Source organism: Heptranchias perlo, chromosome 1 (assembly GCF_035084215.1).
Source record: "Heptranchias perlo isolate sHepPer1 chromosome 1, sHepPer1.hap1, whole genome shotgun sequence".
Classification (NCBI taxonomy): domain Eukaryota; kingdom Metazoa; phylum Chordata; class Chondrichthyes; order Hexanchiformes; family Hexanchidae; genus Heptranchias; species Heptranchias perlo.
In genome coordinates this window covers 181,176,464-181,190,733 of record NC_090325.1, presented here as the reverse complement: position 1 = coordinate 181,190,733, position 14,270 = coordinate 181,176,464, and the positions used below count along the sequence as shown (strand labels likewise).

General features: G+C 44.0%; 1 protein-coding gene across 1 annotated transcript in view; it reads right to left on the bottom strand.

The window, feature by feature from the left end:
• LOC137328402 (janus kinase and microtubule-interacting protein 1-like) overlaps positions 1–14,270 on the bottom strand; it is a 244,443-nt gene that overhangs the window by 5,671 nt on the left and 224,502 nt on the right. The window contains exon 20 of the mRNA XM_067994334.1: positions 13,996–14,199. Within this exon, the coding sequence (XP_067850435.1) occupies positions 13,996–14,199 (204 nt within the window). The remainder of the gene's footprint in view (positions 1–13,995; positions 14,200–14,270) is intronic.

Genomic DNA, 14,270 nt, shown 5'->3' with positions numbered 1-14,270 from the left:
GGTGGTAGGTCTTACGGAGGGGAGGAATTTGATGAGGCGAAGGGGGTTGGGGGAGGTAAGGAAATAGCTGCAGAGTATTGGGATTGAGGCTCGAGTGGGCAGGGAGCTCAGAAGCATTGGGGGCAGGAGAGGTGATGGGCAGGAGGAAACAGAGACAGCCTTGGAACTTTGGAGGTATAACGTGGGGCGGGGGTTTTGATTTTGGTGCTTCCATTGGCACCAGCATTACTTTGCAGGGAACTCTTCCTCCAAAGGAAATAGGCTGTCTCTCAACACAAACCAGGGATCAATCTTGGGGGTCATCCTGAGCTGTGTGCATCAGTTCCACACTAGACAGTGCATTTACCAACTAAGTCACCTGAACAGATAGTTTTGAGACAAAAGTAAAGATGTGGCCAGTTTCCCAAACAGTGAGGTCATCGAGTGAGCAGCGTGCTTTTCCAAGAAGTCACTCCCTCCTTGAGGCACTGTCCTGATTTACAATGACACAGTCCTGCACCTCTTAAATCATCTCAATGTCATCATTAGTATTTAATTTGAGAGTCTGCAATGCATTAACATGATCTGCTCCGTTTCATCTTGTGAAAAGATAATGCTGATTTAATCAATGTCATTTGTTACTCTATTCTCTTCATATCATCAGTATACGTATTGCTCAGTTGAATAAAATTTTCAATCATGTTAATAAAGTGATCACAATCATTACCTATCTTATTTATGCCAAGATTATTGGAATGTAATTATATCCCTGGGGCTAACTCCAACTAACATGACTAAGAATCTTTCTAAAGTGAACTGACTATAATAACTTAGTGTTTTTAACAGCACAGCTGGCCAGCATTTTTCTGCCAGTAAATTAATGATATTCTTATTTAATTAATGATATTCTTATTATGGTTAGGCCTTTAGTTCAAATTGAACTCTCAATCTATTTCAATTTTTATTTAAAACTGACAGATATAAGAGAAGCCAATGAATTTACTTTTGAAGTGCAGTCACTGTTGTTTTGTAAGTAAACGAGGCAGCTAACTTGTGACAACGAGGTCCCACAAAGAGCGATGAGATGCTGCAAGAGCCTCGATAAAGAGTTAAGAATTGTGCAGATATCACCACAATGTGAAATTTTTAATCAAGTATTCCCATGCCAGATAATTCAATCAGTGCTGACAAGGTTGTATGGTGACTAAAGCAAGATTGCAGCCCTTCTTTGCAGACTAGAAGCTGCTGCGTAAATAGTCACTTCTCACTCCACCAGTTGCTGTTGCTAATATTAATTTGTACTAGGGGCCATCAATATAAGATAGTCACTAATAAATCCAATAGGGAATTCAGGAGAAACTTCTTTACCAAGAGAGTGGTTAGAATGTGGAACTTGCAACCACAAGGAATAGTTGAGGTGAATAGCATAGATGCATTTAAAGGGAAGCTGAATAAACACATAAGGGAGAAAGAAATAGAAGGTTATGCTGACAGGGTTAGATGAAGAGGGGTGGGAGGAAGCTCGTGTGGAGTATAAACACCAGCATGGGCCAGTTGGGCTGAATGGCCTGTTTCTGTGATATGCATTCTATGTAAAATATGCAACACAGTGGCATAAACTGCCTTTGAAATGAATCATTGCGTCACTTACATTTAATGCCACCAAAGCTAAAATGACAGCCCCTCCTGGCTTTTCTCCTTTCCCAAACAACTAAAGATTTATAAAATGATTTTTCACAAAGAACATGCACCCTCAAATGAAGTGAAATCACATTCTATTTTCATTAGTGTCGTAGGCAAACAAAACAAGTCATGATTCACATTTGAAGTCTACCTGGTCTCAAGAAACTGCGACTGACGATTACAAGGAGAAATGTAAGAGAGCAACCTGTCAGAAACAGTGCATCACTTGTTTGTTCATGTGGCACGTTATTAGTGGATTTGTGGCTGAGCAATAAATCCAGCCACACTGATTTCCTGTCTTATTTTCAGTGGTGCGTGAGATAAAACTGCTTAAACAGAGTTTTGAGAAGATTTAGCTTTTATTATCAAAACAGTGAAACTGTCACTGGAAAGAGAAATGACAGCTGGTCCTGAGCTGGTAGCATGAAAAAAAAATCCTTTGCCAATTTGATAAATTGTCGAAGTCGTTTTGAGTTTTTTTTTTAAAAGTCATTTGTCCCATGGAGAAAAAAAGCATGAAAAGACGAGCAGTGAAGAAGTGCTAACAGGTGCAATAATGGTAAGTGCTTTCAGGTTCTGTGTTATCACTATTGTAAGCAAAACAATAGGATAAGAAAGCACTTTGTACTAAGTACTCTGAGCAAGTTACCAGGCTCATCAGTCAGTGCTGCTATTAGCAGCCTTTCAGAGCTGGCACTAGCCAGAGACATTCCCTCCCCCGATCTGTGAAGTGTTAAAACAGAAAGCGAGCTTATCATACTGCAAGACCACAGAAAATGCTGGAAATACTCAGCACGTCAGGCAGCATCTGTGGAGAGAGAAACAGAGTTAATGTTTCAGGTCGATGACTTTTCATCAGAACTGGAAGATGCTGGCGATGAACAGCTTTTAAGCAAATACAGAGCCAGGAAAAAGTGGGCAGGAAAAGAATAAAAGGGAAAGGCCCGTGATAGGGTGGAGGGCAGGAGGGATTAAGTGCACCATTTTGTCTGTTAATCACGGCTGCACTCGACCCTATCACAGATATTTCCCTTTTATTCTTTCCCTGGCTCTGTATTTGCTTAAAAGCTGTTCATCTCTAACATCGTCCAGCATGAAAAGTCATCCTCCTGAAACATTAACTGCTTCTATCTCCAGAGATGCTGCCTGACCTGATAAGTGTTTCCAGCATTTTCTGTTTTCATTTCAGACTTCCAGCATCTGCGGTATTTTGCTTTGGTTATACCGCAAGATCACCATTGCATTGTCTGTTCAAAGACTACTGTGAGGGACGCGTGCGAGATTTACTTTACATCTTCATCATTTTCCACTGTGCAAAATACAAATTGACAGGGTCCAGAATACCATTTCCACTAGACAGGTCAATTCTCCCTGTCTACCTGATCAATGTGGGGCTATCATCAACTGTAGGCTAAGCTGTTCCACTTTAAAATTCTCATCCTTGTTTTCAAATCACTCCATGGCCTCGCTCCTCCCTATCTCTGTACGCTCCTCCAGCCCTACAACCTTCCGAGAACTCTGCACTCCTCCAATTCTAGCCTCTTGCACATCCCCAATTTTAATCGCTCCTCCATTGGCGGCCGTGCCTTCAGCTGCCTAGGCCCTCAGCTCTGGAATTCCCTCCCTAAAACTCTCCACCTCTCTACTCTCTCTTCTCCTTTAAGACGCTCCTTAAAACCTACCTCTTAGGTCAGCTTAGCTTTAGGTCACCTGTCCTAATATCTCCTTACGTGGCTTGGTGTCAAGTTTTGTTTGATAACGCTCCTGTGAGGCACCTTGGGACGTTTTACTTGGTTAAAGGTGCTATATAAATGCAAGGTGTTTTTGTTGTTGTTGTCTGATTTCCCCGCATGACTCAAAAGGGGAACTATAAACAAAGCAGGGAGTTTCCTCGGAGCTCCTCCTGCTCCGCCACCGTAACTGCGCTGGAAGTGTGATGGACACCCCGTTCACGCACGTAAGTGGGGATCTCAACGCACTTACGGTGAAGTTGCGGCAGAGGAGCAGGAGCAGCTCTGAGGAAATTCCCAGCCAGGGTTAACCAATGTTTTTGTGTATTAGTGGGAAGGTTTTTCTTTAAAAAGAAATATTCCACGACATTAGCAGCTTTTCTAATTCATTTTTAAAATGAATTGTTGGTTTCCAAACTTAAATTTGTCAGCTCTCAATAAGTATGCCGTGTTTCTAAAAAAAAAATCATATTTCTCCATTTAGACTTGAAAATGTTAGTTTTAAAAGGATAAAGTATTTGGCGAGCTTTCTTTTTTAAACTGCATTTGTAAGCACAGAGCACAATTTGTTTTTTATTCATCCTTGGGATGTGGGTGTCGCTGGCGAGGCCTGCATTTAGTGCCCACCCCTTGTTACCCTGAGAAAGTGCTGGTCAGTCTTCAATGATGTAAACCCTGCTGAAATACAGTATTGTATCACCGGTGTGGTGTCATGGATGCACAGCTTTACAAGGTCCTCTCCATCCCCAAACAAACAAAAGGTTGATTCGTACTGTTTCATACTGAGTGTGTCTCTTTAAGACAACACAGTGGGAAGCTGTTCTTCCAAACTGGCTGGACCAGGTGTGTGATTATTTCATCACACAGCATATCAAGCTTCTGTGCTGCATTAATATCATTTCATGCAGCACAACTTTGGAGTTATCGGAATTATTCACTTGTCCAAAAATGCGCATTTCCCAAACTGTACGGAAAAACAGCGATCCACTCTAATTCTTCTTAAGAGTAAATCAGAAAAGATAATGAACAACGTGAAGCTTTACATTTCAAAAACTGCATTCTCATTAATATTGCCACTGACTAATGTCACTAAAGATTCTCCTGCATACAAAAGCAAAATCTCTGACGGTAGTGGGGCTGAACCCAAGTCCTTAGACGCAGGTTTTATCACTGCTCCATAATACTGCAACTGCTGCTAGATAAATGTTTATTTGATCGGCAGACCAAGGGGTCATTTTGTAAAGCTCCCCTCCAGACTTTAAGCCTCACGAGGTGGGTGCTTGGTCACAGAATTAGCCCTAGTGTTAAAACTTCCTATCTCTGACCTGCACTCCCAGCCAGCGAGCCTCCAAGATTCACAAGCTCATCGCCAGCAAACAGCGCTTGATTGCTAATCTACCAGTACCAGCAGCCTGGATACTTTGTCCTGCACGTTAGAATTTACTACAAATCATTCTCAGAAATACAAAACGATAGATGCCAGAAGGCTCATTAGCAGTGAAAAGGGGTTAACCAGCTTTTCAACACTATACAATTCAAACTCCACCCAGGTTAGTGACGGTGTAACAAATTCCGGTCTGTTGTCGATATCTTCGCAGGTTCAGTGGGGTCAGTCACTCCCGCCAGCAGTCAGAATGTTTTACTTTTATGGGAGTTGACTCACAATGCACTCCATCTACTTGTAAGATAACATAACCCGGGGATGTAACATTAGCATCCCTTTGAGATCAGGACTAGATACTCGTGTCTTTTGCATGTATGTTGCTTCAATTTTTCTGAAGGCGGAATGAGATAACAGTAGATGAGGCGAAGTTGGGTTCGAATTGTAAACTGCTTTATTCCACAGTAAGTGGAAATGTACAGAGGAACAGATATGATCAAAGTCACTTAGTTTAATTGATACAATATATATTCACGTACTGATACAAAATAAAAAACACACAATACTAGCCCCACTTCCTGTCCTATGGCCTAGGCCAGATCTACTCTCCCTGCTGTCCCCGTGTCTTTCACAGCCTTTTGATGTCTGCCTGTGCAGTGTCCTGTTTCCAAAAGCCTTTCTTGGTGCCTGTGTTCTGTTCATAAATGCCTGATTCCAGTGTCAGCTTTTAGACTAAACTGAATACGATTAATTTAACTCCTTGAGCGCTGAGTTTAACTCAATAGTAACATTTTTAACATACATTGCAGTGAAGTCTCCCCATAAAAGCACGGTTTGAAATCCTGAAACATGACAGACATGATTAACTTAGACAGGAGTCATGCTGTATTGGCAAAGTTTCTTTTTCATTTATTCTACATCATTATAATAATAATTTCTCTTGGTCCAACATCAACATTGTAACTATCACACCTGTCTATTTCTTTTTCTTTGTCACCAATTGAGCCAGTGTTTTTCTCCTTTGTAATTGGTTACTTTCTACCTGTTATATTACATTGAATTTACAGCACAGAAACACGCCATTTGGCCCAACTGATCCACACTGGGTGTTTATGCTGTACACAACCCTCCTCCCTCCCTACTTCATCTAACCCTATCAGCATATCCTTCTATTCCTTGCTCCTTCATGTGTTTATCTAGCTTCCCCTTAAATGCATCTATGTGAGTCGCCTCAACCATCCCATGTGATAGCAGGTTCCACATTCTAACCACTCACTGAGTAAAGAGGTTTCTCTTGAATTCCTTATTGGATTTATTGGTGATTATCTTATATTCATGGCCCTTAGTTCTGGATTCCCCCACAAGCGGAAACATCACTAATTCACTAATCAAATTACACAAAACCGTTCTCCACAATTTCAATTTCCTTCCCAAATGTACGTCATCAAAAATAAATTCTACGCAATCACCTTCAGGAAAAGAAAGTCTCCAAAATGCATTCACCATCTTACTTGCTCACACCATTCTAGATAACTAATAAGCAACACTTATCCTGTAATATATACTCAATAACCCAGCAGGGTCTCTCAAAATCCTGGACTCTGAGTAAAACCTCTCCACCCTTCACATGCTTCACAATCCTCCCCAACCAGCTGACATTCAGAGGCCCGATATAAATGCTTGAAAGTACACAAACAAAATGCATAAGCACAAGTCATGTGCAAAAACTACAATTCCAAAGAGCCGAGGTACCGTTTGAGTGCAGCTCCAACAAAAAGAAATGCACTTCTTTTATTTATGTAGTAGTTCTTGTGCTCCTGAGGTCCCAGGCCAACTCGCTGAGATTTATCAGCAGCCCCATCTCAGCGCTACATCGATGGCCCACACCCTCCCTTCTCTGTGGTACATTAACACATTCCCTCCAACTCTCACTGGAGCTGCAAGAAATAGAAAAAAAATCCGTTGCAGAGACAAAGGAGAAAGATAAAACACACAGGGTCGAAGAACTGGGAGGAGAAAAGGGGAAAGTAAAAAGAGCAAAGATAAGTGAAGAAACAGAAATAGAGGAGCTGAGAAAGGAGAGAGAGGCAGTGAAGGAGAGAAAGAAAAACACGTGAAGAGGTAGAAATAAATATTGAGAGAAACAGAAGTGAAGAGAGCCAGAAGAGGAGAGAGAGAGAGAGAAGTGAAAGAGACAGAAGCAGGGGAAGAGAAAGAAAGCTAAAATTCCCAGCAGTGTGCAAACACATTGCGACAATCAGCCTCCTCTTCAATATACATTAAAAATTAAATGAGATATAAATTATGCATTCAGCCGCGATCAATATTATACCTATCATCTAAGTGAATTCCATTCAATGAGAGAAGCTCCCAGATCCAGAACTTTTGTAAAGATTTATATAAGCCTAAGTCAGTGCTCCACTATCCTTTGCCATGGGTCACAGGTCCAAACCAATTCTCCCCCCCCCCACCCTTCCTTCCCCAATTGCAGCCACATGCTCTACAATGTTCTTAATAGAAATGACCAAAACAATTCATAAAACTGTTGGTTGTTTCTGTTTTAAAAAGGAAACAAAAGCAACTATTTTTGATTGATTTTACACAGCCCTGTATTAACATCTCATCTGAAAGACGGCACCTCCGACAGTACAGCACTATCTCAGTACTGCACTGGAGTGCTCGCCTGGATATTGTGCTGAAGTCTCTGGAGTGGGATTTGAACCCAAAACCTTCTCAACTCAGCAGGCCATACCTTTGAGTGAGTGAGAGCCTTTCCCGCTGCTACAGTTAATGGGATTCTCAAACGGAGCACAAATGATCACACAAGTGCCGTATACAACACTTTTTGGGAATCCTGCCACTTTGTAAAATTAGAGTTTCTTCTTATGCTGTCACTGGGAATCCATCGAGAAGCTGACGTGCAGGTGATGCGAACTCTAGCAAACAGTGCATCAGTCACTTGCTTGATGCACCTGTGCACAGTTGTTTGGCTAATGTTACAGATGTCCCCAGATACAGCCTGAAATTACCTCGTTTCATTCAAATTCAGGACGGTGGTGACTTTCACGGCTATTGGCAGCGCAGTGCTTGTGGTAGAGGTGGTCTACGGGTCAGGTTTCAGCACAACTCGTGGGTAACTTTTCCTGTGAACACATGCACTGATCCTGGGTCAGGTGGAGGTAGGAGCACCTTGGTCTGTACAATCAGGTGGGAGGGTACCAGTGAATAGGTAACAAATTTACTGCCTGTCCTTCCCGTGTTGCTCATCCTCATCCTTCTCATTCTCCTCTAAATAGCACAGATAGGGAGGTATTCCCAAAGGCAAAATCATAGTTAACTATTTTGACTGTGTCACGGGTTGAAGATGGAAGCCTCCCAGCAAAAGGTACAAAGCTCAGGGTTGAAGCTTTATTGGGTAGAAAACTAAGTAAAACAGTCCAGTAATGCATTTATAAGAACACTTTTGCCAGTATCTACAATGATAAATGGTAGATAAATCTCCGGGACCTGATGAAATGTATCCCAGGACGTTATGGGAGGTCAGGGAGGAAATTGCAGGTCCCCTAGCAGAGATATTTGAATCATCGACAGCTACAGGTGAGGTGCCTGAAGATTGGAGGGTAGCAAATATTGTGCCTTTGTTTAAGAAGGGCGACAGGGAAAAGCCTGGGAACTACAGACCGGTGAGCCTGACATCTGTAGTGGGTAAGTTGTTAGAGGGTATTCTGAGAGACAGGATCTACGGGCATTTGGAGAGGCAGGGACTGATTAGGAACAGTCAGCATGGTTTTGTGAGAGGAAAATCATGTCTCACGAATTTGATTGAGTTTTTTGAAGGGGTAACCAAGAAGATAGATGAGGGCTGTGCAGTAGACGTGGTCTACATGGACTTTAGCAAAGCCTTTGACAAGGTACCGCATGGTAGGTTGTTACATAAGGTTAGATCTCACGGGATCCAAGGTGAGGTAGCCAATTGGATACAAAATTGGATTGACGACAGAAGACAGAGGGTGGTTGTAGAGGGTTGTTTTTCAAATTGGAGGCCTGTGACCAGCGGTGTGCCTCAGGGATCGGTGCTGGGTCCGCTGTTATTTGTTATTTATATTAATGATTTGGATGAGAATTTAGGAGGCATGGTTAGTAAGTTTGCAGATGACACCAAGATTGGTGGCATTGTGGACAGTGAAGAAGGTTATCTAGGATTGCAACGGGATCTTGATAAATTGGGCCAGTGGGCCGATGAATGGCAGATGGAGTTTAATTTAGATAAATGTGAGGTGATGCATTTTGGTAGATCGAATCGGGCCAGGACCTACTCCGTTAATGGTAGGGCGTTGGGGAGAGTTATAGAACAAAGAGATCTAGGAGTACAGGTTCATAGCTCCTTGAAAGTGGAGTCACAGGTGGATAGGGTGGTGAAGAAGGCATTCAGCATGCTTGGTTTCATTGGTCAGAACATTGAATACAGGAGTTGGGAGGTCTTGTTGAAGTTGTACAAGACATTAGTAAGGCCACACTTGGAATACTGTGTACAGTTCTGGTCACCCTATTATAGAAAGGATATTATTAAACTAGAAAGAGTGCAGAAAAGATTTACTAGGATGCTACCGGGACTTGATGGTTTGACTTATAGGGAGAGGTTGGATAGACTGAGACTTTTTTCCCTGGAGAGTAGGAGGTTTAGGGGTGATCTTATAGAAGTCTATAAAATAATGAGGGGCTGATAAGGTAGATAGTCAAAATCTTTTCCCAAAGGTAGGGGAGTCTATAACGAGGGGGCATAGATTTAAGGTGAGAGGGAAGAGATACAAAAGGGTCCAGAGGGGCAATTTTTTCACTCAAAGGGTGGTGTCTGGAACGAGCTGCCAGAGGCAGTAGTAGAGGCGGGTACAATTTTGTCTTTTAAAAAGCATTTGGACAGTTACATGGGTAAGATGGGTATAGAGGGATGTGGGCCAAGTGCAGGCAACTGGGACTAGCTTAGTGGTATAAACTGGGCGACATGGACATGTTGGGCCGAAGGGCCTGTTTCCATGTTGTAAACTTCTATGATTCTATGATTCTGTGACCCTTTAGATGTATTTCAGCCTTGATCTAGCTGCCTAGCAATGCTGTTTTATACAGGTGTACTCAGTTTTAGGTGGCATACAGGCACCCAACTGGCAAAATTGGAAGTTTAATGTCAGGACTTCACTTACATGTAATTTTAATCAATCCAACCCATTTTGCATTCTTGCGTGCCATTTATTTGGGCATGAAAATCAAGTGCAGCAATGGTTAGATGCAGAGTAAATGTCCCTCTATGTTGCCCCAGCAATATGCCTCAACTTCAAACTATGAAGAGCACCCTGCACTGCAACAGTAAATCATTTCTATTTTGTACACCAGCCATTCTTATGGACTCCAGGTGAAATTGCCAATTTAGGGTCAGGTTATGAGCAGTTTTGTGATGTGAGCCACGCCCACAAGGAACTGAATTAGGCTACCCAAACTCATTTCATGTAGGGCTCTTAGAAACAGATGGCCAAACGAGGCCCAAAATTCTGCAGAGAGGTAAGCAGGAGCACTTTAAATCTGAAGTCCTCATCCCACAATACAGGGCATAAAGTCACACAGAATGTCACGAGAGCTAAATGGGGCCGTGTAGCGGCCGTTTTGTAGGAGCTACCCAGACACCTAAGCTCCAAAAATGGTGTCCAAGACGGGCGCGTGCACACTTCCAATGTGAAGTGCGCAGGACGCCATCTTGGTAAAGGTGGTTGCACATGCGCACCTAACGAACATCGGAAGCATGTAGAGAGATTATGACATAAATCAATGAGCAATGCTGGTTTGAAGCAGCCAGCGACATTTTCGAACTCCCCGCTCCAGTCAACGCACTGTCCTAACCTCGCACAGCTGAACAGGAATTAAAGGGCATGAAGGAAGCCCCCACCAACGCTATTTAAAGGGAGCATGCAGGAGTTACAGGTTAGTTGCTGGATTAGTTATTCTGGCTGCTGGTACAATTGTGGGTGTTTGTGGAAGTTTCCTATACTTGGAGAAAGTTGCAATATTCTATAGAGAGTGGTCTGGCTGGTTTTACAGTATTATTAGTAGCATTTAAAATAATGTGCTGGACAAAGTTGCTTCCAGACATGGGTGGGCTGCTAGGGCTTCCTCTGAGAATTGAACATGACTGGGAGCATGAAGAGAGGCCATGCAGAGCAGGACAAGTTGCCAGAAGGTGGAGGAGGAGGAAGTGGAGGAAGAGGTAGGGAGGCAACAAGGTAGACAGGCCCTGTCTGTCAGAGCTCTGCGTGATCAGATGATTAATGAGCAACACCAGTAACCTCAACGACACCTCCCCCTTCACCAATAGTCCCACACTCCTTACCTTTCCTCTCCCACTTGACTATCAAATCGTCCTCCTTATGATTACACATTGCTTCCTCCCTCAGCTCAATGCAGAAATGAAAACTAACACCAAATATAAATTTATAACCACATTTATAGATTTACACATCAAATGATTCAAACAAACTGATACTATTCACCCTTGTGCATCCCCTCAGTGCTTGTCGTTCGTGTGCCTTTACCTTTCCTAGTGCTCCTACGAAGTGCAATCCCAATGGCTAGAGCATGTGTGGTGGAAAGTTGCTGACCTTCAATTGAGGAGCATGCAAATGGCCATGGAGAATGACCTCGAGCAGCTCTGGGCCAGGAGGGCCTGGGCTGAAGCTGGCTGACAGGCAACAGCAAGGACACTGGCAAGTAGCAGGCGTGGAAGCAAGAATGCTGTCATCCTGAGAAAGGACAGCAGGTTCATCTTCCATGGCACCACTGCCACTCTCCTGGGGCAGTGCGTCAGCAATCCTGGTGATCTGCTGGAGAACAGATTGCTGGACTGCTATCATGCCCTTGAAGCCCCGTTCCACAGTAGAACCCAGAGCCACGATAGTAGCAGTCTGAGCTTCCAAAGCTTGGATGGCAGATGTTTGTGCTGTAATGGAAGTGGTGACATCGGTCATCAGATGCCGCATCATGGTGGGTTGCACAGGTGTGTTGATGGAGGTGACCATCCGTTCCATGTGGGAAAAGTTGGGCTCCAACCTCTGCGCAAAACTCTGTTCCAAATTGGAGCTGGACTCCTCCATGCCCCTTGACATTGTGCACAGGTTTTCTGGCAGGCTTTCCAGTGCCCCAAGCATTTGGTAGTGTACGCCCATCAGCCGTCATCAGTAGCCTGGCCCATCGAAGTCATCATCTGACTCCTCTGAGGCAGAACTGGTGTGTGACCTCGCCCTCCGATGAGCTGGCACCTGTGGTATCTGTGGCTCCCCCGCAGCCTCGGCTCCTGCGCACTTGTGCCCGGTGTCTTACCACGTGCAGATCCCCCCTCTATCCCCTAGCTTCTAAACTACGTGCAGTGTCAGTATCTGAGCTGGCGGCTGCAAGTGTAAGATTGAGTGACGGCGTGTCTTTATCATCACAGCCATCTTCCTCTGCCTCCTCTAACTGGGCCGGTTCCAGTTCTTGGGTATCTGAAATGACAAAGGGACACGGGTTGAGTTGTGGTGCGGGGAGAGGAGAAAGTAAGATGTATGTGCTTACACTGTCTGCAACACGTGAATCAGAAAAGATTGTGGGATGATGGAGACCTGGGAAGCGAGAAGGAGGATTAGGTATGCAGAGACCCTCATCATCGATACCTCCAGCACCACCAGTGGCCACAGCCTCAGCCTCGGCCAGTCCAATGATGGACAGCACTGTTTCCTCCAGGAGGATGTGTAGGCGTGCCTGTCCTCCGTCTGTTCTTTCCTGCTGCCTGCTTTTGTGCGCCACTCAAAGAGGGAAGTGTGTCAGTGAGTGTCCTGTAAGATGATTGGGTGATGTGGCGGTCATGATTGAATATCTGCCAGTGTGTGTGACCTGTGAGTTGTGGGTGTGTGGCTTGCCAGAATGGTAATGTGTGATGGTGAGATGCAGCATATGATTTGAAGGGTTCAGTATTGATTGGAAGAGTTTTTTGGTATGTGGGTGATGGGGGGTGTTGTACGTGGAGCAGTGGATGAGGCTAGTGGTACAGTTGGGTGGACATGCCGTTTGAAACCTGAACTCACTCACCTTGACTGCTCGTGTCAAATCATTGAACTTCTTCCTGCACTGCATCCATGTGCGTGGTACGATGCTCCTGGCATTGACCTCGTCCGTCACAGCCTCCCACTGCATCTTCAGCATATGTCTGGAGGGCCTCCTGCCCCCCTCCCCCACTCACCCATCTGTCCACCTCTTCCACCAAGGCCTCTAGTGCACTGTCCGACAAACTTGGTGGACGGTCTCTCGCCGGCGCAGCCGTTCTTCAGTATATTCCACCACTGATTCACTTCCCAAAGCACTTCCAGCACCTCCCCTTTAAGAGGTGCAGGCTGCCTTTAAGCAGTTCTAGCCACTCCTGAAATCGGAAGCGTGCAGCCAATCAACAGCGCAAGTAGTGCTGGCTGCACGCAGCAATCATTGAAATCATCAGGCAGCACAAATGTTATGTGCTGCCTGCATTGTAACGAACGGATGCAGGATAATCACGCACTGCGATCCCAGTGCCCGTTTACGGGGGTTAACCAATTTAACCCCCTACCTGTTTGAAATATGACAGTCTTTTTTGCACTGTATAAAAGCAGAGATGCATGGATTTAGAGATCTGCCAAGTCAGGTTACTCAACTGGAAAAGCCCTGTTCAGTGATACTATAGGACTGAAAGGCTCACTCCATCTCTGCCCCTCCAAGCCTAAAATATTGTTTCCCCTTTGAAGCAAGCAGTGACACTCAAACAGATTCAGTACTGAAATGACTATTATCTTAAATGTGTACTGTCCAGATTTTGACAAAGCAATAGGTTAATCATTATATTGCCCCTCTAAAAGGCAAGTCCTCTGGTGTGCGTGCATATATTTTGTGTGTTTAATATATAGCTTGTCGGGGAAATTTATTTTCTTTATTACTGCAAGTAGCCTGTTTGCATTAATATAGGCACCGCTTTGAACGAGGAAATAAAAACACTTGATAGAAATGTTTTGTTCCACTTTCTGGTTCGGAAAAAGACAGCGATAAAGAACAAAATCACATCAAAATGAGTCGGCTGTTAAAGGGAGCTAATCAGTCTGATTAACCTTATTACTTTCAAAATACTTAATTTAAAGAGAGAGGTGCAGTATTTCAATTGGAACTGAGTATCACCAGTACCTGATGTGCATGTTGCAGCAGTTCCATACGTTCCTGCAAGATTTGACCATCATACTCCCGGCTCTGCCTCAGAACCTGACGTCGCCACTTCTCAACCGCCAACTTCAACTCATCCTTTTGTTTCTCGGTCAGAGATGCATTCACTCTGTTTCCAGGGCACTGCTGCAAAGTATTGTACAGCGTGGCTTCCAGCTCCTGGATTTGCTGTGGAGGAGAATATACACATTACGCAAAAAGTATTGATCCACTAAAACAAAAGGCTATTCGGGAAGTAA